The sequence below is a fragment of the Melanotaenia boesemani genome, chromosome 12 (genome assembly GCF_017639745.1).
Source record: "Melanotaenia boesemani isolate fMelBoe1 chromosome 12, fMelBoe1.pri, whole genome shotgun sequence".
NCBI lineage: Eukaryota > Metazoa > Chordata > Actinopteri > Atheriniformes > Melanotaeniidae > Melanotaenia > Melanotaenia boesemani.
Window position 1 is genome coordinate 19,324,768 of NC_055693.1, and position 26,069 is coordinate 19,350,836.

The 26,069-nt window shown below is 39.4% G+C and overlaps 1 protein-coding gene across 1 annotated transcript in view; it reads left to right on the top strand.

Moving 5' to 3' along the window:
• LOC121650382 (activin receptor type-1-like) overlaps positions 1-25,788 on the top strand; it is a 32,221-nt gene extending 6,433 nt beyond the window's left edge. Inside the window, exons 2-12 of the mRNA XM_042001865.1 lie at positions 10,514-10,584; positions 11,216-11,464; positions 12,492-12,764; positions 12,914-13,177; positions 16,536-16,741; positions 19,695-19,794; positions 21,489-21,635; positions 21,888-22,163; positions 23,048-23,245; positions 24,249-24,379; positions 24,481-25,788. Of these exons, the coding sequence (XP_041857799.1) occupies positions 10,521-10,584; positions 11,216-11,464; positions 12,492-12,764; positions 12,914-13,177; positions 16,536-16,741; positions 19,695-19,794; positions 21,489-21,635; positions 21,888-22,163; positions 23,048-23,245; positions 24,249-24,379; positions 24,481-24,615 (2,043 nt within the window). The 5' untranslated portion in view covers positions 10,514-10,520 and the 3' untranslated portion in view covers positions 24,616-25,788. The remainder of the gene's footprint in view (positions 1-10,513; positions 10,585-11,215; positions 11,465-12,491; positions 12,765-12,913; positions 13,178-16,535; positions 16,742-19,694; positions 19,795-21,488; positions 21,636-21,887; positions 22,164-23,047; positions 23,246-24,248; positions 24,380-24,480) is intronic.
• Positions 25,789-26,069: the final 281 nt, after the last annotated feature.

Consider the following 26,069-nt stretch of genomic DNA (forward strand, 5'->3'; position numbering starts at 1 on the left):
TCGGCCTTATGTAGCCCAAACATGATGAGAGGAGCTGTCTGGGACTTGTGGGCTCTGCAGTCTCAGCAGGACATGGGAAGTTAGAAGGGAAAAGAGAATGGGATAAAAGGCTGCCTATCTATCTGCCAGATTTTAGTCTTGTTCCGCTGCTTGCTGTTTGGGAGATCTCCCTCCTTCTCATCTCGTAGCTCTGCACAGACTTATTGATTCCTCCTATTCTGTTTTTTAAATGTGGGTGAAGACCAGTGGAGACAGAGAGAAGGAAGACGAGATACTGCTGTCTGCACTGATGCACACAAGCGTAGAGCTGCAGTACTCGTAGCTCGGTATCTACACTAACCCCAGACTGTACTGGAGACAGTCGGCAGTACAGATTTTATGAGCACTTCACCTGCTTCAGTGCTCTTGTCTTATCGCTCAGCTGTTAGGGGGAAAAGTTATGCTTTGTTTCAGTTGCTGCATCTTTCTGATCTCATCCCATTTGTCTTTGGTGCAGGCATTTTGTCTATGAATTGAGGTTAATCTGTCATCTTGTAAGTCATGAAGTTGTGTATTGACGTGTTCCTGTTATGTGGGTACTTTGCTGTCACTTTTAAGGCATGTACTTGAATAAATTCACCCCATTCTTCATGTGTGAGCCATGTGGGGTATTCATAATGTTTTAGTTATTCCCTGATTTTTGACCTTTAAGAATAGCTTGCCACTAGAGTTAAAATCTGTATGACAGTGCAATATAAATATGTTTCTCTGCACACAGACAACATTAAAGAATTTCTGATCAATTTTTACTTTTTGGGTTATTTATGCAGTACTTTTTTTTAAATTGATATTTTTTCCCACATTGATATTTGCTTAAAGTATTGTCTAAACTTTTTTTTTGTTCTGTCGACAAACATCATACACCTGTAAACAATGATGTTATTTTCAACTTCATTATTGAACTTTATTTTTCCATTGCTGGAATATCAAGAAAAATTACTATAATGTGATATTATACTAACATTATAATAACTGACATTTCTTGCAGTAAAGCAGTATTTTGTAGTCAGTTTAGACAAAATATGGAAGTTAAGAAGATGTTTTTCAACATTTGCCTGTACGTATTATAGTCAATTAGTAATTGAATGCAGAGAATATTGTTGATGTAAACATTTGTTGATGGACAAAGTTGTTTAAATCGCTTAAGTCTGTTTGCAGATGCTAACAGCTAGCTTGCCAAAGGTATTTTCCATAGGCGTTAGCCTTAAGCTAACTTATCAGGTTTTATACATTTTTATGTGTAATTTTTGGTGATTTCCCTGAGACAATAAATGCATTTCCAGTGAGATACTGATGATCTGTTTGATTATTTTTAGAGTTTGAAAGTTTAAAAACAGATTCAACCTCTGATCTGCCAAGGTTGCAGCAGGCTAGATCACGCCACACACACAAGCGGTGGCAGAATAAATACATCGCATTGTTATAATCGATTATGTTAGAGTTATACTTGCATGGTGTCTGCGTAATGTCGGTTAAGTAAAGTTGCCGCTTTAAGCTCTGCGTAGGCTCGACGCGCACCTCTTCCAGGCCTGACGTGTACCTCTGCTATGCAGATGGTTACGCGGAAATACTGCCTTGTAATTGGACAGTTTGGGGCTACGTGTTTCTGGATTTCTGTATCTTCTCACTGAATTTGTGTGGTAACCACTGTTTTTAAAAACTCCCAATGGATCAAGTTGATTAGAGGCTGATCGAATAATTTCTTCATTTGCTTCCACAAGCTCTGCTACTGCACCATGTTGGATGCCATTGTTGTTTTAAAACAGGAACCATGTACTGGAACTGAAGTGAACCATCAAAAGAACTCCGACCTTGCTGCCACCTTCAAATTCGGACAAGAAACTACAACACAAAACCAAAATGATATGTACCCCCTATGCTGGACTGCGAAAGCACACTGACCAGCTTCAGCTATGCAGAAACTGACCTTGCACAAATGCCCCGCGAGTATAAATCCAGCTTTAGCTATTATTACTTTTCAGTGGCTGATGCCCAAAAATAACAATGTATTGCTCATTTATGTGGTTTATGCTTCTGACAAAATTTAAGATGTAGAAAAATGAGACACACATTGGCACGATTTCACCTGAGTTCAACATTGCTGCCTTTGTTTTCTTAAGTGAATCTACTGTTAATATATTAACAGGAAATATCTAAACAATGTTATATTTATTTATTTTTATATTTATTTTTTATTATTATTTAGTGGGGAGATCAATGTCTGGACCTGATTAGGAAAATTTCTTGCCCACTCATACACTTGTTTCAGAGCAGAAGATTATAAATGTGAGATGTTTTTTCACAACTCGAAGTACCCAGAAGAGTGGTACCGGGTGGGGCTCTTAAGTTCTGCACATTTTTCTGTACCAATAGCTGATTTTAAGTATGTGCCACATGCATTTGGATATACCTGCAATATGGATGGAAGAGTAGACCGTGATTTACTGGGAAAAAAACAACAGAAACCAAATCTGTAAATATTGTCAGCAAACACATTACACAAGTCAAACTGTCATGCATTTGCTTTGTTCACAAATAGGCTCATTTGGATATTATCTAGACTTTAATATACTAAGGGGCTAGCTAGGCAAACAGTGCACAAAGGCTGTTAAGACTGCAGCAGTCATTTTCCGTTCCCACATACACCTCTAGATAATGCCTAATAAAATTTCAGGACTGTAGAGCATGTGTGAAAGTGGCTTTAGAAAACATTTATTGCCTGCTTGTTCCCTTAGAAGTCTTTGCCTTTCATAAGCCAGGAAATCAGAGGCCATAAAGGCCGGATTGGCAGCAGGATGTCACAGACCATAAGTTGCATTATGGAGCGTAGTGTCTATCCACATTCATTATATTGTTGCAAGCTGTTTACTTTGTGATTATCATCACACAGCTATGTCAGTCCTCTGACTTGTACCACTTGGTGTATTCCAGTCAGGATGCGCAACCACACAAGAATAAATATTTTCTGCACTTTGAGTAGCTGCACTCACATTTCTTTAGCCTGTTTGTCTGACTGACTTGTTTCACAAGAAAGAAATTGTGTTTTAAAGCATGTACCTTGATACAAATCAAGGTGTCCTTTTAAGAGAAGTATTGCCCCCTGGCCGGTGAACTTTGTGAGGTGGTCATTTGAAGGGCGAATGTTTGTGCATTCCTCTGTTGGCAAACATGGCTAAGGGCCATAAAGGCCATGTTTGAATTGGCTGTTTCAGATGTTTTGAAGGCTGTGTGAACACGAATGTCTAATTGCTATGGCAACCATTGCGTAGAAGGCTTGTTAAGTGTCCTCACAATGCTGTAAAACCTTCAAAGTTTGGGACTCACCAGACTTCACACAAAACAGGCCATGGTGCAACTTTCGGGAACCACAGAAGTGGTGTTTGTGTAGACATTTAAATGCTTTGGTTTTGGCATTTTTCCAGTTATTAACAGAAGAACTGTCTTCTCTTTGTTTGTTTAACAGCTGGTACCTCAGTGCTATAAAACAAATCAATTTTGTTCTGGAATTATACTGTATGAGAAACAGAAGTATAATCAAAAATCTTGTCCCGTTTGTGATGGGGTTGTAGTGCGTCAGTGGTGGTGTTAGTACAGATTTGAAGAGTATGGTGGGGCACAATCAGGGAGAAAAGGCCAACTGTTGTCTCTGATTACATTTGATCTAGGACAAGTACTGTGTGTGCATGTGGGTGTGTGTGCATGTGCGCATACATCTTGGGTTGCAGTGTATCCAAGAAACAAAAAGCTGCTATGCTGCTGCCTACTATAATTAATGTTCAAGTGACAATTGGACATAAGTAGGGGGCCATTTGCATTTGATCACATTCCTCTCATTGTGAATGGGGGCTGCTGCTGAGATACTGAAGGGCCCTGAGAGATGGACCCCAGCTGGGCCTGATGGGGCACTGCAGATTCCAAAAGCACAGAAGTTCCTCTTTCATCTCCTACTTGTTGAGGCCCTTGACCAGGGAGGTGTGTTTCCAGAGGTTAAGGAGCTTCACTTTCCAGTCAGAAGAGTCATTCATTTGTCACACAAGGCAGCAGTGTAGGACATAAATTAGAGGAGCCAACATGTTTTTTTACGTGGCACTAAGTTTTAAGTACTTCTCATTTGTTTCTTTACGTCTTATGTATCAGTAATGATATAACTTAATTCCCCAAATTTTTTTAAAGCCTCTTTCTGCAAATAAAATTGTATTCCCATGCATTGACGATAAAAAATAAGTAAAAATATGCAGATCCAATTCACTTTGTTAGTTTGCCCAGATCTAGTTAACATATCCGGGCCCACAATCGGGCTCTGAAACCTTATAATTCCTAACGGAGAAGAAAAACTCGGTTGTTTCTTTAATTCAGTCACAATTATCTCACAGGGCAATCGACCCAAGATCCAGCTACAATGCTTTCCTTGAATAGATGTCCAGCATAGAACATCTTCACAAAAATGTTGTAAACATGTTCTCTGTGGATCCTTACACCTTCTCATTATAAGAATCAGGCAGGCCAGGCAGATGACATAAACTAAATATTTGTGATAAAATATTGTTTTCAACATGAAGGTTGCAGCTTGGAGGTTTTTAGTGGAGGAAATTTTAAAAATGTTTTTCTTTTTGGAAAAAACAAGGAAGACATGCAAGCCACTTAAAATGTGCCTTTCATCTGGCTTTTTCAGAAGATACAGTGAATCAACCATTAGATCATGTAACTGATGCTTGCTTTTGACATTTCACACAGAATACTTCATTTGTATTTCATTTGGTCAGCTGTATATTTCATTTGGAGATGAAGCCTCAGAAATGAAGTTGGGCTGTAATGATTGAAGCCCTTTTTTGTTTACTCCCCCCCCCACACACGCACACACACACACACTGTAGATTGTCCCACCTTCTTTTTGCCTTACTACTGTTTTTCTATTTTACATCATAAAGCTACATGTCACCAGATGGTCATCATACTCATTTACTTCAGATTGGTGTTTTACAGTCAGCACAGCTTTTCCAACCAATCTTTATCAGTCCCATCACACAGTATGATATGCATGAATCTGCAAGATATGTTATTTCACGGTGTGTAGGAGCCTTAAGCCAATTCCAGCTACAGAGAAAGTCCTACTCTAGATAACAAACATTTAAGATGACAGGACTCATCACATTGTTCCTAAACTAATTTGCTTCAGTGTTTTGTAAAGGTGATGCACTGTGGGTTTGAATTTTCTTCAGATAACTTATTTGTTGATATCAACATCAGTTTTATAGTCTTTAGCATGCTCATAGTTTTTTTTCTTTAGAAATTTAGGTTTTAAGGTACATCTATCTTATCTACAGATTCTGAAACATCATTTTAATTAAGCTCTGATGTTTGATAAATTGATCAGCTTTTTTTCTTAAAGGAAAGGCTCTGCAAGGTTAACAGTTTGTTTGCACTACTGAATGAAATGTGAGTCTCTCCTAATCTTTTTAGGATTTAAGTTAAGGTTGTTTATTTTTCTATCTTTGGTTTAATTATCCCAAGTGGTGTATTTGACAAGGCAGAGAAAGGTGAGCATGTTGATCTCCCAGGCTGTGGTGTGGATATGAACGTGGGCTGCTGAAAGAGGACAGATTTCGCCCTCAGGTCTGCATTACACCCACATCCACCTAGGAGCGAACCATCTGCGTGTCCCTGATGGCATGCTGACTCTTTGGCTGTCTGGGTGTGGGTCAGAGGGGGGGGTGACAGGGACACAAACAGCAGGCTCTGCATTGCCCATGCCCGGCCTGTTTCTTCCACTCGCTGTCCTGCAGTTTGCTGCAGTTTCCTCGGTGCCCAGGCTATTTGCGCCATGGTTAACTGTGCCAGCCTGCCAGCTCAGACACAGATTCCACCTCCCGTCTCCCTCTTTGCCAGCATGATGACTCAGCAGCTCCTGCAGGGTTTCAGCCTCTTCCCTCCTCAACCTCACTGATACACCACACTCATCAGACAGAGTAGTGTTTTGTCATTCTCATCTTTAGCTGACCTGAATACAAAATAGACTAAAATAATAAAGCATCCAAACACTGCTGTGTTTTGGTTGCTGTGGAAAGCTGTTAAGACCGTCTGTTTGACATAATGGGTAACGATACAATTTTTCAGCTTATTATTTCATGTTGTAGTCTTTTTAGAGGGAATGTGTACCAACATGTCAGATTGTTTTTAAATTTTTTTTTCACCATTCAGATGTACTTACAACAGCACGTGAGAAGCATGTGTAATCACCTCCACATAATCACTTTAAGCTCTGCTCAACCTCTCACAGTACTGCTTATGAAAAACTCTGTCGAGTGGGAACACTGGAAAGAGTCTGGGAATGAAATGTGTCAGAAAAATGGTAGGCTTACTTTCTCCTGAGCAGCACTCAGCAGGAATCTAACCTAACATACTTTTCACTGGGCCATGTCTATTTCAGCTGTTTCTCTTGGGTTCTAAGCACTTGTGGGCATCTTAGAGGTTCTGAAATTTTCCAACCAAATACCTGTGTTGGATAAAATGTTTAGATTTTGAACTAACTACAAGATAAATGCTCTGTTTAAAGTATTATTCCTGTACTTACAAATTTTATTCTCGCTATAGATATAGTATGTGAACCTAAAAAAACACTTAAACTCAATAATTCAAAACCAAAAGAACAAAGTTAGTAAAGCTCCTGAATATTGTTCTTGGTACTTCTCTTGAGCTACATTTTACCAGAAACTGTACAAAACATGATGCTCCGCTTAAGAATTATTTCCTGTTTCTATGTTATGTGGTTTCCCTGATTGACAGATCCCTTTAGGAGATCAGCAGCAGGTCTCGGGTTTGTTAATTCCAATGGGTAAATTAAGACATTGACAGATTGTTTTCATCCATTGTCTCTGATGGGAAGCATCATTGCATTTTATTCACAAAACACATGCCTTCTTAACATTCTAACATTAGATTGATATTCTTTACACAAATCAGGAAATAATTATATATAACATATATTATATAGCTGTTTTATGTGAATTAGAATAAAATTATTTATATGAACTGCGGGAAAATAGTTACCAGCATGTCTGATTTAGGGATCCAACGTCAACATGATCATCGCATTATCTAAAGAGTAACAGCAGAATCTCTCCATGTCTCAGTCCAACATGAAGTACAACTTCATCAGGTTCTGTAAATTAGACGTTTTGCTGTATGCACAGTTTCCTCATTCAAAGACAAGAACACAAATATTTCATGTTTCACATTCTAATAAAACGTATCACGGAATTTTCGCGAGTTAACAATAATCTTTGAGACTAGAAAATTAAGTTCAAATGCTTTTCTTGCACGACAGGTCTGCACTTTGTCACATTTCACAATATCTCCCAAATTAGTCATTTACTCTCAGCAGCAGGGCAGCCCCTTGTCTCTTAGTCCGTTAACAATAGCTAGCATATTAAACATGACAGCAACATGGAAAATGCAGAATTTAGTGTCAGATTGACAACTTTTCACCTAAAATTTCTGTGCTGTTGTTGTGAATAAAATCCTTTGTGTTAATATTCTTGACTCACTTCTGTCGCTCGTCCCTGTCTTGTGCTCGCTTAGGGAATCTGTGTAAACCGAGAGGTCTCAGACGTGGGTAGTCATCGTGAATTAAAGGTCTATGTTGTTTTCATTCAGTTTTTTTCCACAACTGAATTTTTTCACTGCTGTTAGAACAACCAAAAACTGCACAAGTCCTCCCAGATTTCATTGCCATCATTACAAAGTAAGTGGTGGTATTAAAAAATGATCCAAATCTCTTCACAATTTTTTGTAATGTTAGCTTAGCTTGACATCCAAAATATTTGATCTGTAGAGTTTCTTACATATTTATTGGATGAGCTCAGCACACAATTGGTTGCATAATAAGTAACCAACTGTAGAGCTTTAAAAGTTTGTATAAAATGTCCTCTTCTGTGTAATCTATTTAGGGTTATTAAAATGAAATGTTAAATAATATATACCTTATATATACTTTCCATCTTCCCAATACAACACCACATCAGAGGACGCTGGGGATTAAAAGCACACTCTTGGCAAGTAGTACATACTGTGAATGCCAGCTACACAACACTACCAAAGAATTCAATATGCAGGAGAAGGCTGCACTGTGCACACACATAGACATACACATAGATACTCAGAGGACCACAAAATTGTGTACTTAGATAGCAATCGGTTCTGCAGATGCTGGCCCTCCCTCCCTCCCTCCTAAGAAACCCTTCAATGGTTTCCAGTATCAAGACTAGCTCTGGCTGCTTTTTGTCAAGCAAAACCTCATGTGTCAAGCATTACTGTGGGACACTTTCCTGAGTTTTTGCAAATTAAAGAAGAAGATGAAGAAGAAAAATACTAAACTTAACTAAATTTGTTTGCATGTAAATGCCTGTAGTACTGCCCAAATCTTTAAAGATAGTTTTCGTGTTCAGATTTTTATCAGATCTGGCTGAACACATGCTGAAGACCAGGTAACCGGAAGAGTTGGGCAGGTTTGCAGTACACAGGCTAAATCATTTGCTGTATTTATAACACCAAAATACACAAATGTGGCAACAATATATTATGCTCTTTGGTTGGTTAACTCTTCGAAACATGTTTAAGACAAAGTGTCTGAGAAAGAGAGATAAACTGAGAGATTTTTCACTGTCCCCTCAGGTCTTCCAGCAGTAAATACAAACAATAATGCAGTAAATCATCTATCCTCACTGATTTAAGCTATTAAGAAGAGCCTCATGACACATGCTAGACTTAATTCAAGTGAGCTATCAATCCGTCTGCCTCATTATTTCTTCTGCTTATCTTTGTCCTGTTTCATTAGGCCTCCTGACTCCACTGTAGTCAACCCAGACACCCCCACCATCCCCCATCCCACAGTATGGTGCCCTTCTTCCCACTGTCCCTCTGGGCGCTGACACTAGACACCTAACCTCCACCCCCGCCTCCCCTCCTTTAGTTTACCTCACTGTTGCAGTCCTCCTCGGCCCACACGTCTCACACACTCACCCCTCTCACTGACCTACTGTCCCCCAGTTGCCCCCAGGCCAAACCTCCCATGTCTCCTCATGCCCTCCTGCCCGTTCTCTGCCCCCATCACCGTTTCTGTTCTCCTGGTCCAAGGGGAGCAGACAGAGCTCCTGATTATCTCTGGTGGCAGCCTTTTTTTGTGCTCTGATTAAAGGAGCAGCATGTGGTCTGTGTGTGAGTGGCCTGTGCAGACGATGCCGTTGGGCTAATGCTAACATTACGCGCTTAATCATTTATGTCTGGGAGACGGGCACAAAGGATTGGGGTGGGGTTGGAGGTAGGTGGTGTTGGGGTATTTATCAGTGGCACAGATGCACTCAGGCGCACATGCACATGCTGCTAAGATAACGTTCCCTGTGCTTAGATTACCATGAACGGGGTACGCTTCAGGCTATGTCTCCACAAAAATTAAATATTGTCTTTACAAAATGGTTAGCTTGATTTGGGGGGGGGTGAAGCAAAACAAACATAGCTGCACAATGCACATTCCTACAGATGCATTAAATATTAAAGGATCATACCTTCTCCATGTATCTAAAAAGATAGTATTCGGGCAATTGTGTAGTTAAGTTGAGTTTATTTATATTATTTAGCCGGGACCATGTACAGCAGCTAGTAAGCTCGAGTAACCCCCCGTCCGTCATACTTCCCTCATCGTCCCATAAAGTAGATACAAAATCAAGGGAAACACAACAAATAATAATGCTGACATGTCTGTTTTTTAACAATTTTCTTTTTTTTTTTTTTTTTTTTTTTTTTTTTTTTGTTGTTTCTGTGCAGAATATTTTGAAATGTTGGGATATTTTTAATTCAGTTGGAAGTTTGTTCCAATCTGTTGTTTTTGGGCAAGACTGCTGATTGTCCCAGTGCTATTTTTCTTACTGGGTATGGCACTCTGCCCGTTGAATGTTGATCGTGTTATTCTGCTCATCTGTTCAGATGTTAATTTAATAAACTTTTTAAGTAGTTGTTCTCCTCTCCTCTTTCACCTCTTCCCCCTCATGTATGTCTGCTACTCTTTCCTCAATGCAAGCAGCCTGTCCCTCCAACACACCGACATCAGCACACACACACCCACACACACACACAAACACACACTCATGCACTGAGTCAGCCAATAGGATAGCACCAGTCTCCCCATTGCTTGCCACTCAATGCCTTGTTGCCAGGACAACAGGAAGGCATGAGACCCACTTTGCTTGAGCATTTTAAACTTGGTGTTGACTTTTTGTGTGTGTGTGTGTGTGTGTTTGTATGAAAACAAGGAAAGGTATCCCAAATCGTCATTGTCATCTTTTAGTGCCCTCCACCCCTCATATTTTTTATTTTATTTACATATATATATATATATATAATATAATTTTATTTTTTTTAGGCACTAATGGAATTACATCTTTCATTTGCTTTTGTTTTTTTCCCTGCTTTGTCCTTTTAGGTCTAAAATGACAAGTGGGGTCTTTCTCCTGGTAGTGCTCACTCTGGTCCTTCCCTTTTCCAGCTTGGAAGGTAAGCATCTTGTCACAAAGCACAGCTTTTCACAGCAGAACTAAAAGAGAGCTGTAAAGAAGAGCCAAACTGGACAGAATCTGGTTAAATTTAGTTATCATGCTACTTCTGAACATGGGTTTATACTGCAGAGCCATCAGTTTGCCACTGCAAAGACTATGATTACAGCCCAAAGTCCTTAGAGTAGCAAAAAAGGTGTGTACCAGACAGCTGCAGCTTCACTCTTTTAATCTATTTAACACACACAGTGTCTCAGCTTTTGTATTTTTCTCTGTCCCCGTCTTGTCTCTCACAGGCATGAAGACTGAAAATCACATAATTTTTTTTTCTTTTCGCCACCCCCTCCTCAGTCTGTCTCCCTCTCATCAGCTGTCTGGCAGTGTTATTTTAAACAGCTGCAGTGGCAGTAGATCACCATGGAAAGTGCTTTTTAGACTGGGATGTCACAGCTTCTCCAATATTGATAATAAACGTACTAGTAAGATGAATTAGCCCAGATTGTATATTACCACAAAAAATAAGCAGTAATACATCTACGTTATGGTAGGGTTAGGGGGTAAATGATCAGTCCAGTGCAGGCCAGTCCGTTCAAGGAGATTCTGATCTTTTATGTAATTGTTTTTCTTTCCAGGTGTGAACAATGTGAGAAATGAGTGTTTGTGTGACGGACCTTCCTGCAGCAGTGGGGAACGGTGTTTTGGACAGCAGTGCTTCACATCTCTCTCAGTTCTGAACGGGACATCCGTCTTTCAGAGGGGCTGCATTGTGGGTAATGAAGATGAGCTGCGCTGCAAAAACTCACCAACTCCCGAGCTTGTTGTGGTGTGCTGCTCCGGACATTTGTGTAACACGAACATTACCTTGCAGTCCCCAGTGAAAGGTGAGGTGTCCTGCAAAGAGAGAGTTATAACATTGTGTGGAAATTTCTCTTACCTCTTATAATTTAACATTTTTAAATAAAGTTGAAATGATTATTTCCCTCTCCTGCTATCCATCATATTGTTCCATAGAGTATGCTATCAGTCTTTGCAACAGATTGGGAATGTAGTTGTCTTAGCTGATGACTTCTTTTTTTTTAGTGGTGTTGGTAAAATCCACAGAACTTTGTTATTAATAACTGGCTGAAAAACCTCTAAGCCACAGCTTCATTTGTGAAAAATGGTCTTTGCATCAGTATTAATGTAATAGATTTAATAAGATTGAAAAGTGTTAGAAATGTACATGTTACATATATTACATGGGTTGCATTTTGCCTATAGTTCTTTCAGTATTGATTTTGCTCAAAATAAACCATAAAATTTAATGTTATAATTATTACAAATAAATATCCTCGATTAAAAATGAGTCACTGTCCAAATAATTAAACACTGGACTCTTTCTAATGCCCTATAGTTGGCTGCAGAACAGCATCATTAATAAGCCTACTGCCAATATGGAAAATCATTTTATAAATCTGTTAAAGTGGCCAAGAGCTTCTCCTGTAGACTCGTTAATCAGTCAACAGTAACAGCTTCATTTCTGCAAGGACTGGGGGATGTACTTAAAATCGATAACACAATATGAATATTGGATCCTGTGTATGTATTTGTGAGCTCAATATTTTCTTTAAGTCATTCATTTAAAGAGCTGGACTAGGAAAGTGGTAACATGATCTCTTTTTAGCCTTAATTCATTTTTCAAAGAATGGAAGTTGAGTTGGCAGGAAATCCATCATACAGTAGCAGGTGTTGGATTTCAAAGAGGAAAATGCATTTAAACAAACTTCTGTGGCCTCTTTAGTGACTGGCCCGCCAAGAGATGTTTTCAATCTGCATGTGTTCTGATGTGAGTGAATGCCATTTAATTTAATGGCTTAGTAATGTTATTGCTCTAATGGCTTTCCTCATATCTCTGCTTCCTCTTATCAGATGTCGAACAGTCTGCTGGCAGACCAGTCCTAAGAGACCAAGAGTGTGTATGCGAGGGTGGCATGTGTGAGCATGACCATCGCTGCACAGGCCAGCAGTGTTTCTCTTCACTGCAGATGATTGACGGGACAGCTGTCCAACAGAAGGGCTGCCTGAGGGATGATGAGGAGGGCAGAGCTACCTGTTCTCTGCCACCCTCGTCGGTCCATGTTATCAAGTGCTGCCAGGGCCATCTGTGTAACATGAACGTCACTGTGCAAGCTCCAGGGAAAGGTGACTTATTGTGCAAATATGTGTCGGCTGCCATTTATTTTCAGCCTTAAGTCACTTAAGAATTTTCATTAAAATTGAATCTTAATTAAAAAAAAACAACACAAAATTTACCTTCTTACAAGACCTATTTTCTGGATCTTTTACAACAGACGAAGTGAAGTCCTTGATCAAAGAGGAGCACGAGTGTGTGTGCGAGGGGAGCTCATGTGTGACGGGGAATCGCTGCTTGGGCCACCAGTGTTTCTCATCTCTGACAGTCAGTTCTGGCTCCCTGGTGTACCAGAAAGGCTGCTTTAAGGTCTATGAGCAGAGCACGATGACCTGCAAGACCCCACCTTCCAGAGACCAGACTGTCGAGTGTTGCCATGGGCACCTTTGCAACATGGACATCATTGTGAAGCTGCCTGTCCAAGGTATAACAGTACTATCCAGAAAGCTGCACAAGTACAGAAACTGATTAAATTCTCAAAAGTTTCCATCTGTCGTTCTTTAGTATTAAATTCTGATTACTGTGTTAATCTCTGAGCCGATGCCACGCAAACTTCAACTTACATTTTATTAAGAAGAAGAGTGAGGGTTTGGTTTTGTAAGACTCAGTGTTCCACTGGTTACACACTTGTTAAAACAGGTGCTTGTTTTGTGTCCTAAAAATATTTGAAGCCTTTGCCAAGAAAGTCAAAACAAATCGCAAGCTGCTCGTGGGAAGAACTCCGAAGTGATGAGGTTACTCTTCATCTTAATCACAGACATATGAAATATTTATTATTCTCTCAACCTTAACTAAAGTCATGATTGATGCTGCCACCACCATGTGTCACAGTAAAAATTATGTTTAGTTGTTAATTTAAAAAAAAATGTATTTTTAGTCTAACACTTTAGTACATTAATCTAGGAATTCATGCAGAAAGCATACTTTAGGACACCACATGGTTATAAGAGAAGCTTTTAAGACAGCATGGATAAGGTGTCCCTTTTAGTGGGTAAGGATTAACCTGTCAACTGGAGCGTTGGGAGGCCATTTGGATGACAGAAATACTACCACTCTTTAGCCTTGTTTCCACCAGCAGGTACGTGTTGGAACGGGACGATTAGAGTAGAGAGAAAAGGTTTGTAAATCTTGTTGCGTTCCCACAGCTGAGTAGCGACAGATGCCTCAGCTACGTAATAGCATGACACCATCGCAACGCAGCGCCTTCTTGAAAGTAGAACCGAAACATGACTCAGAAACAAAGGAGGAGAATGATGTTCATCCAACAGTTTGTCTTCTTTCTTTTTGGTGGTGCTTCGTGACGCCATTTTAAACAGAGATTTAATCAACAAAAAGAAAATCTGTTGCTCTAAACAAGGAGCCATTCCTGCTTTGTTTTTATGCCAGGTCACACTGGATGTGACTTTTTTTTTTTTTCAACCAATCAACGGATTGCAGTGTGTCAAGCTCCACCCTTTTGGGTCAGATATGTTAGATTGGTACCCCAACCCAAGGGTCCCAAAAAAGTAGGACAAGTTGTATATTAGGGTACTCTTCCCAGTTTTCACATGTGGAAATGCAAAAAAAAAAAAAAAACAGCATCCCATCCTGCTCCAACCCGCACCTGTTGGTGGAAATGGGGCTTATCCACCTATCCTGCCTGAAAGAATAAAAAATGAAAGGGTAAGGAAGGAGGAAATGAGGTGGGGCGCAAGTGTAATTGAAAAATTTTGCCATTCTCCAATGTTTTTCTTTCTGGGATAAACTATTTCTTAGCCTGGATTTATGAAGAATATAGATTATTATTAGGTGTAAGTAGCAGCCCGTACTACCCAGAGAGACTTGCAGCTTCTTTAATGTTACTGTTACAACAATGGCGTCCAGTATGGTTCATCAACTTGATCCATTGGGTCCATGGGCTGTTACTACACAAATTCAGTAGGAAGATCCAGGAATCTGGAAATTCATAATCCCAAATTGACCACTTATAAGGGAGTACTTCTGCGTAACGGTCTGCGTAGCAGGGTTGCATGTTAGGTCTGGAAGAGGTGCGCGTTGGGCCTCCACGGAGCTACACGTTACTCCAACATGTTTCACAAAATGGTGATATGGTTTTGCTCAGTGTGTTTGCACTTTGCACGTTCATTCGCAGACGAGGCGAGATGGGGGAAGAGGTAGGAGGTGTGGCTTATGACACACTTTGTATTGGTCTACAGGCAGTGCACAGCAGCACACCTTGCGGTGAAACAGTTTCACTTTTTGCCCCTTTAAGGAGGAAAATTCTGATGTACTTTATCATAGTTAAACTGATTTTACTTTATAAAAACCTGCTATTTCAACAGGGGTTTGTTTGCTTTGTATTTCTATGTTTTTCTTCCCACTCCATCATTTCCCACTGAGATGTCTTTGCCATCAATGGTGAAATGATCTGGCTCTTTTGATATTGGCCAGAGTTGCACCTCTGTCTGGTCACACTCTCGAGAATTTATGGCACCAAGAAGACAGAGACTCTGGAAGAGGTTTTTAATAATATTTAGCCATGCTGTGCTTCTTCCTCTATCCTATTGGTGGCTGTGAGAGCTAGTTGGCAAGAGCTAGAGGGTGAGGGCAGAAAGGAATTGAAGGAGAGAAATGCATTTGCAGACAGAGCTGTTTTCCCTTGCTGTTTCTTTCACTTGTAGGTTTTCTTCTACAGCTGAGCTTTATGTAATGTTTTCAAGTAAATATTCATAACTCACTATTCCCTTGAGAACTGGATCAAAGTGAAATAGTTAAGGGAGTGAAAAGATTTGTGAGACTAGTACCAAGACCCAAACCCTCTTTTGCTCAAGTAAGAAGTAAGGATTCTTATTACACACAAATGTGTCCTAAACCACCCAAGTAACAACTCCAATAGGATGCTTTCTTGCTTTTCCAGCTACCAGAAAAATCTATACTGATATAAAGCAACATCCAAAATCACAGGATTTATTTGTGTGTGTGTGTGGGGGGGGGGGGGGGGGGGGGGGGGGGGGGGGGGGGGGGGGGGGGGGGGGGGGGGGGGGGGGGGGGGGGGGGGGGGGGGTTGGGAAGAAGAAGCAGCTGTAAGCACAGTTCCTGAGAGGTGCTTTTTGGTGCCCATATATTCTCTAATATTTCTGCTCCTTAATGCTGAGAGGTTAGCCATTGTTTCGCTGATCCTTTTTTTTTTATCCTCGTGATATTTATTTGTCATCAGGCAGAAGTATTGAGTAACCATGAATGTCTGACATTATAACCAAATTGAAAGTTCTTGACTGATGTAGAATAAATTTTGCATTACGAATAAAAGAAAATAACTTAAACTGTCAATAAAAGTAAAACTTGGTTAGTGTAACACACAATGTTAATATGATGTTTCTGTTATAGTCAGTAAATTTAGTAGTTGTGGTAAAGCAAGTTGTAGGCTTTGTGTCACATTTCCATGGCAACCATGCCTTCAACTCATGATGCTGAATAGTATGTATTGTCAGTGTACAAAAGACTTGACAAGTACACCACTGATATTAGATCTAACAGGCTGGAAACACTTGTCTATATACTCCACAAAATAAGTTGTTCAATCAAAATAATTTATCTAGATATGCAAATAAGAGTTTTCCCTCAGTGTTTTTTGCTCTAAAGCTCAGTTCTCATGGAGTTTCTCATCTGTCCTTTACTGCAAACATGTTCAGTCTTAAGACTGACTAAAGATGGATTTATTATTTATAGAGTAAACCATATTTCACCTTTAAAAGGTCAGCTTATCTAAAGAAATGTATCCTTATTGTCATACCTTCTTTCAGTTGATGAGCTTCCCAACTACAGTGTGACCACACTGACTATTGCCATCGTGGCGCCCATCATTGTTCTCATCATCCTCTCTGCTGCGGCTATCCTCGCGTTCAGACGCATCCACCGCAACCAGATGGAGAGACTGCCATCACGAGAGGCTGAATATGGAACTATCGATGGACTCATAGCATCTAACGTGGGGGAGAGCACTCTGGCGGTGAGTAGTGCTTGCCATGAACCACGAGGGAGGCTACCTCCTCTGCTGTGTTTAAAAAGGAAATAAAACGATTGGAAATCATTTGAAAGTTCAATATTAAGAGCTGCAATAATGGAATGGTCTATTAGAGATTAAGCCCAATTAAATCCAGTTATTTTTTTTTTTACTCGCTCTTGCACACACTGCAGAAATAGTGGGAGCACTGTGCTTAGGTTCTTTAAGGACATTAACTTTATTTTTAAAATTCTGTGAATCTGTAAATAAGAAGTACAACTTGAGCTGTTTAGTGAGTAACTGCTAGTTCATTAAAAACCAATGTGCAGTGACTCTTAAAAAAGAAAACTGAAACTAAAGTGTGGTCTGTTTGCACAATTGCTTTGTTTAAATTAAACAAATCAGAGCTGAAACAAATGAAAGTCAAATTGAATGAGGAACAATAACAAAGTGTACACATTTATTTTGATTTAGCCTTGTTACTCTCTGGCTGTCAGACCCAGCTGTTTTATATAGTGCTGACAAAGTATTCTGACCCTTTTTTGGTTCTTCATTTAGTTTGTTTATGGTTTCTGCCTATCTATTTTGTTAATTTATTGAATAGAAAATTAAATAAATTAAATGGCATAAATATTTAGATAATTATGACATTGTTATGGAGCAGTTTTAAAGCTGTGATGAAAGCATTGGTGGTGCAGCGGTCAGACACAAGCAGTTCTTAGTAAAAGGCAGTAATGGCCATCTGGGAAATTTTTTTTTATTTAAAAGGAGAAAAATCGTTTTGTCTGGTGAAAGAAAGCTTGGACTAGTAGAGGGAAAGACTTATGTGAAAATACAAAATAATCCTTAGTTTAAGGCAAGGCAAGTTTATTTGCATAGCACTTTTCATGGACAATTCAAAGTGCTTTACATAAAACATTAAAAGCCTTACAGATGGTGCAAAGAAAGCATTCATAAGTAGTAAAAGGCAGCAACAAATAGCAAAAATCACAATAAAATAATAAATGACAATAAAATAATGAAAGCAAGATAAAAAAGACACCACACCACAGAGATGTTTTAACCTGGATTTATAAGTGAAAGTTTAATCTCCACTGGCAGTTTGTTCCACTTGTTTGCAGCATAACAGCTAAATGCTGCTTCTCCAAGTTTAGGTTTTAGGTTTAGGTTTGTCATAAAATCAGCGCCCTTTGTAAGGCTATCCACAGTATAAGTAATTTCTTCTGTGTTTAAAGCTCTTTATTAAGAAATCCTAATGTACTTGTGTGTTTAGTGCATCTACTTATGGGTAGATGTGCAAACACAGGTAATGGTTAAGCCTTACATACACAGGTAGTGTGATTGTTGGGTCAACATCAGCAAGGTCTGATGATTCAACATGATTCAACAAAGCAGACCATCATTGTGGAGCATTGTGTACTTTCCAGATCATAATCTCAAGAATGTTTTGGTACTTTTGTCCAAAGAGAGAGAAGAAAAAAAAAGGGGGTTGAAGTCGTGCATAGCGGATTCATAAGCAACGTTTGTGTGTAAATGTGTGGGTGTGGGTGGAAAGACATAACTTGTTAAGCATTTTTCCCAACAGTCGCATAAAAGAATGTCTCTGCTATATATTTTATCCTTTTTTAACCATGGACTATAAGTTTCCTACAGAGTGGTTTATGTTTTGAGGCCTGCTAAACTGATCCAGAGTTTAGGTGGAGTCCTGTGGTTAGCATTTAGTTTAAAAGGCATCCCAGTGCATTCACTGGCTCACACTGTGTAATCTAGATAGCAGCAACCACTCGCAATTCAGTTGGTGTCCTGACAAGATCCTTGGCTACTTTCCTTTTTTGTAATTCTAGATTCTTGTAAAAAAATATTGCAGGTTTTTATTAACTTATCAAATTCCGGATTATGCTATTTAATTTCAGAAATGTAAAGTGCAAGTATAGCTGTCATGTGTATTTGTTCATATGTCACAAACCACCTGGATACCTTCTCTCTGTCTTTCTATTTCCAAAGTCCATCAGTACACTTGGCCGTTAAGGGCTCCAGTATGGAGCCACAGTTTGTGTACTTCAGCATAATTAAAAAAGTGCTTGGCAGCAACATAAGGAAGATTATTAAAACAGTGGAAAGCAAAGCTGACTGAAACACACACATGCTCTTTTTTCTGCAGCTTGCTGTCCAAACATCCTCTCTGGTTATAACGATATTGCCTTGCTTTGATTGCATTCTGCTCTGGAAAGGCCAGGCCCAAATATTCCACCCTAAAAAAAAAAACAAAAAAAAAAACAGTCATTGTACCAAAGAGAGGGGGATTTAAACCCCCTGCAGAGTAACTCGTCTTTCATTTTATGGCCTCCATCTTGGATTCTTGTGTTGTGATTCCAAATTGTCTCACAGGCAGCTCTTGCATTATGCATCTGTTTATCTGAGGCATCACTTGTCTCTGTTTTCAGTCCTCTTCCCTCCCCTGGTTCAGTCATTTGTTTTTTGCTCAGCAGATGCTGGCTCTGTTGCTGCACACTGCCCTCCTGTGTCAGCCCTGAGACACTGCATGTTTTTGTAGATTACACAAAAATAGAAGGCTTAGCAGCATTGCGCCTGTTTTGGAGTCTGGCCCTTGGATTAGATAAAATCTCCAGCACCCACACCAGTCACCAGGGAGGAGGAGGCTCCTGTGTTGTTTACTCAGCAGGGAGCACTCAGCACCTCCAGCACAACCACACACACACAAACGCATTATTCTGGCACGCACACATCTTGCTCCCCACCATCCCATGTGGGTGCCACATCAAAGACTGCTTTCTTGTATTAATCTCCATCTGAGTCCCAGATGCCCTGTGTTTCGTCATTTTTAGGCTTGAACCACAGGATTCTTTTTGGGTGGGTTGTCATTCAGATGCTCAAATATTTTCTGATACACTAATAAATATATAATTTGTCGTGCTTTGTTTTTTATTTTTTTTCCTAGGATCTGCTGGATCACTCCTGCACCTCAGGAAGTGGTTCAGGGCTCCCTTTCCTTGTTCAGAGAACCGTTGCTCGACAAGTCACACTCAATGAGTGTGTAGGTAAGTATCCCAAAGACTGTTGGATTATTTGCAATCCTTAAAACCTCAGTTTCCTCATTCATTTCTGTGAAGCATTCCAAGTCTGCTGACGCAGGAGCCTGTGGCAAAAGATGTGGTAAATTCTGGATATAAAAAAATGGTCCTGGTCTCGAAGCCTCAGAATTAGCCAGACTCTGACAGACAAATATGCTGTACACAAATTTTATTGAACAAATTTTTTAACTAATAATGAGCTAATAGCATCTTTGTTTGCTAAATCTTCAAATTAGACCTTGTGGTGTTTTAATTTGTTCACTTTGATCTGGCCTCAGTAACAGGACCAGTGAGTCCAGTAAACCAGTTCAGTATGAGCATTTTATAAAAACACTTGTTGCTCTTATAAATCAAATAATGAAATAAGAAAATCAGTTTGAGGCCTTCAAAACAGAAGAGGTTTGTGAGGATATTCTGTAACTGGGCCAGAGTCAATGCGCAACAGTCCTGCAGTGAAGTCCCCTGAGCCAAGATTGCAATTTAGCTCAGAGATTGTTTGTGGTATGTCAAGAGTCAGCAGGAAAAATATTTTCCTACACACAACCGCACAAGCAGCCATATTTATCAGTGTTGAAGACTAAGTCGCCTCTGTTGAAATAACTTAAGGCAACACTCCCCCCTCACTCTTCACCACCTCTGCTCTATTTAAATATTCTTGAAATGATATATGGCCACTGGAGGGCAGTATCAACGTTGACATTTGCAAACACCACCACCATATCAGCAGTGCACTAAAGTGTTACGGTTTGTTATGGTGCTGCCAAACTGTTGCTTTTCTACACAACAAGTATATTCTGGTAGCTACACTGGCATTTATTCATTTTTCTGCTTACTGTTAAATAATGTGATGCCAATATTGAAATTTATTTTTGCTTGTCTTATTCTTGTAACTTCAAGGAGAGGCAGATATACATAGACAGATCTGTCTGCAAAATATGAAACTCCATTACTGAATTTTAGCACCCCTAAAATAAATATGATGTTAAAATATATAGGTATATGCAAAAGATGAGACATGTGAGGTTACCACGGAAGTGTTGATGTGTGTTATTGTGTCAGAGTGAATCCACCTGAAACACAGTAGAAAATTTAAATGGTCATGTCCTAAAAAAAACTGTTACTTTCAATGAAAGCCAAAGGATAGCAGCCAGATTAATCTAGGAATTGATAAGTAATGTCTGATGAGTAGCTGTGCAAAAATAGCAGCTAAGAAAAGTGAACATGAGCAGTTTAACAGATGTTTGTGTTTAGTTCGGGTAGGAATTCTTGGTAGAGTCTTTAGTTGAGGATCTCCACATCATTTTGGTATGCTACATGTTATTGGTGCTTCCTAGCATGTGAAAATGTCTTCTGTACTGCACATATCTCATGCTGCCCCCCCACACAGGGGGCTCTCTTCAAGAAGAGGTTAAACTTTTTTTTCTTTTAAAACCATAATTTAACGCCTATATTTATTATAAAAAGTGTTTTCCTGGTCCTTAGAACAAATTGTTGATATTTCTGTAGGTTTACTTTTTCACACCCTCCCTGTTCGGGACGCAGTGTCAGGCAAAACACTTTCTCACGGCAACAATATAAATGGAGATATGTAACTCCACATTTTAAAAGGCATTTGTGTATTTATACTGTTTAGTAATCTTTCTCCTCCTCTCACCTTCCAGGTAAGGGCCGGTATGGTGAAGTATGGAGGGGGCAGTGGCAGGGAGAGAGTGTCGCTGTGAAAATCTTCTCCTCCAGAGATGAGAAGTCGTGGTTCAGAGAGACTGAAATCTACAACACCGTACTGCTGAGACACGAGAATATCTTGGGTATGTTGTATGTAACATATATCACATGGGGTGTAATTTAGTACCCTGTGGGAATACTCACTGCACAACACAAACAGTAAACTACTCAAGAGGACATGCAGAAGATGAACACTGATTTACACAGACAGGGTAAAGAAATTGAACTATACAGGCAATGTGATGTATAAAGGTAATTTATGTGTAGCTTGACTGTCCTGTGCTTACTGTTAACTGTACTGTTTTGTTAGTAATTCAAATGTTTTCTCCACTCAGGCTTCATTGCCTCAGACATGACTTCCAGAAATTCCAGTACTCAGCTGTGGCTCATCACTCATTTCCATGAAATGGGCTCCTTGTACGATTATCTTCAACTCAGCACACTTGATGCATCCAGCTGCCTCCGCATGGCACTCTCCATAGCAAGCGGCCTTGCACATTTACACGTTGAGATCTTTGGCACTCAGGGCAAGCCAGCCATCGCCCACCGAGACCTCAAGAGCAAAAACGTATTGGTGAAAAAGAATGGACAGTGCTGCATCGCTGACCTTGGTGAGAATTTTAAGTGTTTGCTGATGAGTGTGTGTACAAATATGTATTTTAATGTCTAAGGTGGGTCTGAATTTGGAGGAAATGTATAAAATTTTAAAGAAAATAACTATAGCATTTATTTTTGAGTTGTAAAAACTTGATATGGCTTTGGGGAAAGCAGATACTAGCTGGTGCATCATAGTAAAATGAACAGGTTATTTTATTCTCATGGCTTATTAGTGTACATAAGAGATGTATCTGCAGCAATATCACTCTGTTTCCATCTAACTCCTCTAGATATGTTGTTGATTTAGGAAGAACAACCAACACTAAATGTATCACCCAGTCCTCAACCAAAAACACATTTGGAAGACCTTTTACTACTTTATCTAATGCACCTATGTTCTATTTGCAGATACCGGAATAACATCTAATTCAGTTACATGCCATAACCTGGTGACAGGCTTTACTTGTTTACAGGCTGGGTAATGAATTCTGCTCCGACTGACGCATTTTGCCGTGCCGATAAACATGCTAGTAGTTATTTGTCTTGTCAGCCTGTTGTTATTATGTTCGAGTACATCCTGTATGCTGGAACAGTGTTTGATCTGATCAAGTGATGTTTTATAATTTAAATCAGTTGAATGAGCCCAGAGTGTCATCCTTGATCAAGCTGTTTGAGACAGGAAGTTACTTTCCACTCAAAATGTGTCTGGTATATCATTAGCTAAGAGATATTTTTGTCCTCTGTGCAGGTGTGTGTATGTGCATTTAGACTATTTAAGGCTTTTTTGACTGTTACTGCTCAACACAAAAGCAACTGAGGAGATTTCATGTCACACACAGTTTATTTTAAGTCTTAAATCTTGAATGGAGGGAGACCTAACATTTTTTTTCCATTCTAGGCCTTGCTGTCATGCATTTTCAAGACACTAATGAGTTAGATGTGGGCAACAACCCTAAAGTTGGCACAAAGCGCTACATGGCCCCTGAGGTGCTTGACGACTCCATCCAGATGGATTGCTTTGAGTCCTTTAAAAGAGTGGACATCTGGGCCCTCGGTCTTGTCCTGTGGGAGATCGCCAGGAGGACAGTCAGCAATGGTCAGTACAAGATTCTGGTGGATGCTGTACAGTCCTGAAGTAGTAAAATCTTTCAGACCATCTGCTGGGCTTGTACATGTATGAACAGCTTTCCCATCAAGAGGAATCAACATTTCATTCATTTCAGTGATGTAGGAGAACAAGCGGTTGTAAATTTAAAACATGAATAAGGGTGTTTGTGCCTCAAAATTAATCAAATTTATTACTACAACTTAAATAAATGAAGCTTTTCTGCTATTGATAGAAATATTAAGTTTTATACATCTTACCCTCTCTGTGGTGTATCAGTTTTTTTTTAATTTTTTTACAAAAACTGTCCGAAAGCTGATTCAGAGCCAGTCTGATTTAGAAACAGTTATTACCCTTTTGTCCACGCAGTTCTTGCTCTAACCCCAAAAAACTGGCACAACACAGTTAATGCAGACTGTTTACAGGACTACAGCAAAAATATTGCATTTTTCCGGCTGAGGATGAGGTTATGAACACAATCAAACCAATTAAAAAAATAATTGACCACAATGTTTGAAAATCTACAGCCCAATATGGAGCGTCTGATCCTTATAATCCAAGACAGACAAATAAAAACTGAGCCTTCATATGGATGTAAAGTCAAAGCAGCAGTGTAGGAATATGAGCGTGTTGTCTCCTTCTGTGCAGTTCGCTGCTTTTAATAACCCAAATTGTGTTTATAAACTCTGCTCATCATGTAGAGCAGCTTACAAGGTGTGTATGTATCCTGTTTACAGCACTGCTCATAAATTTCATTCAGTATCTGATTGGCATTGAAGTGTCGATAAACGCTGTGACACAGTCACAGATTACATTAGCTCTGCAGTGGCTATGGAAGGTCGCATTAATTCATCATTTTTAATTATGCTTCTTATTTTCCTCATGTTTCAGTGTCTTTGTAAAGCACTTTGAATCACCCGGTCGATGAATTGTGCTTTACAAATAAACTTGCCTTCTTAGCAGCACTAAAACCAAATTGTGTCCTCATTTGTAGGCATAGTAGAGGACTACAAACCACCTTTTCATGATGTGGTCCCAAATGATCCCAGCTTTGAGGACATGAAAAAGGTCGTGTGTGTGGATCAGCAGAGGCCCAACATCCCAAACCGATGGTTTTCAGATCCAGTAAGTATCGATCAATGGTTATTCCCTCCCACATTATCCCAGGCTACGTGTTTTGGATATTGAAATAACTGTCTAATGAATTTATTTTGTCTCATTTTTAGACTTTGACCTCTATGGCTAAACTCATGAAGGAGTGCTGGTACCAGAATCCGTCAGCCAGATTAACAGCACTGCGCATCAAAAAGACTCTTTCGAAGATCGACAGCTCTCTGGATAAAATAAAAACAGACGTTTGAGTCTTTCCCCAGAAAAAGGGGCCTTTGCGGACAACCAGAGGATGGACCAGACAAACCTCCAGACAAAAAAGACTTAGTGGGTTTAGTGCCCTTATAGTGGCACAGACCTATATTTATTTTAAAAGACTTGTTGGGACACATTTTGGCATCCAAAGATGGCTTATCGGGCATTTCTGAGACTGCCCAGTGGTTTTGAAAAAGGAAAATATCTATTCAATTTATGCGATAGGAGCAGGACTGTTGGAAATGTTCTATAAGAGAGACATTGTTTGCTGGGCATTTCAGTATGGATGTTTTTGTTAGAATTGCAGACTTTGTTGGACACATTTTTTAGTTTGAAAGACATCTGAACATAGCAGTTTTACTTCTCTCTTTAATTGTTCTGCATCCATTTGCATTATGGCAGGTTACTTTGGGAAGCAAACCAACTTGCCTGTTTGATTTGACATACCTTCTTTAACAGTAATCTCTACAAGTCGTGTAATGTTTGTGCGTCATGCACCACTGTTTACAATATTGTCAGACCAAGTTAACTTGGGATTTCATCAGTTCTCTAATATTCAATAGTACAGCGACGTCACTGGCACTGTTCTTTTCCTGATGCGTTATCCAACTAAAGGAACCTTTTCATGTATCGCCTGGAATTTTACAGTTTTGTTTAGTTTTGTCAGCTTTACAGAGACAAATGCTAAAATATCAAATACAATATCTGCTAGATTATGCTGAATTCTTCTGTATAAGGCCCATAAGTTGGCCTGTAAAAGCCTGTATACTGTCTTAACGCGTGCATTTTTGTCTTAATGCGTGCTTTGTCAAGTAAATGAAGTCAAACTTCAGCCTTTATTTTATTTTATTTTTTTTATTTCTTTAACATTTTATATTAATTAGTGATTTCTATTAATTAAATAGAAAAAAAAACATTAAATCCGTCTCATTTGTTTTGATGATGTGATGTGTTGGTGTGTCAGTCATGGTTGAAATATGCCATTATGAATTGTAGTTAAAGATTTCACCTTCAGAAAAGGATTTTAACATACAAGCATGTTCCTACAACATCATAAGCGACTCAAAAATGACCTTCTACTTTTACAAATATTCACTGCCTCAAGCTGATGTTTTGTTTGTGATAGAATTTCCATTTGTCCAACATCAATACAATAAAAGCGGCATTCAGCTTCAGCCTTCACAATCTGTCTCAAGCAACGAACTGAAGCTGCCAAAGAGGATGTCTCTGCAGATGCCGAACAAAAACTCCAACTCCACAAGTGTTAAAGGCCAGACGACAGAAACACATCAGTACATCTTGCATGCATTTATCAACAGCTGTCCACCTTTCTACTCTGGCAATCTTCATATTTATTGTAATTTGATCCATCAGCACCCACCAAGGTTTAGCTTTGCCCTTTTTAAAGTTCCATCTTTTGAGAACCAGGACTAGAGAAGCAGGTATTGGA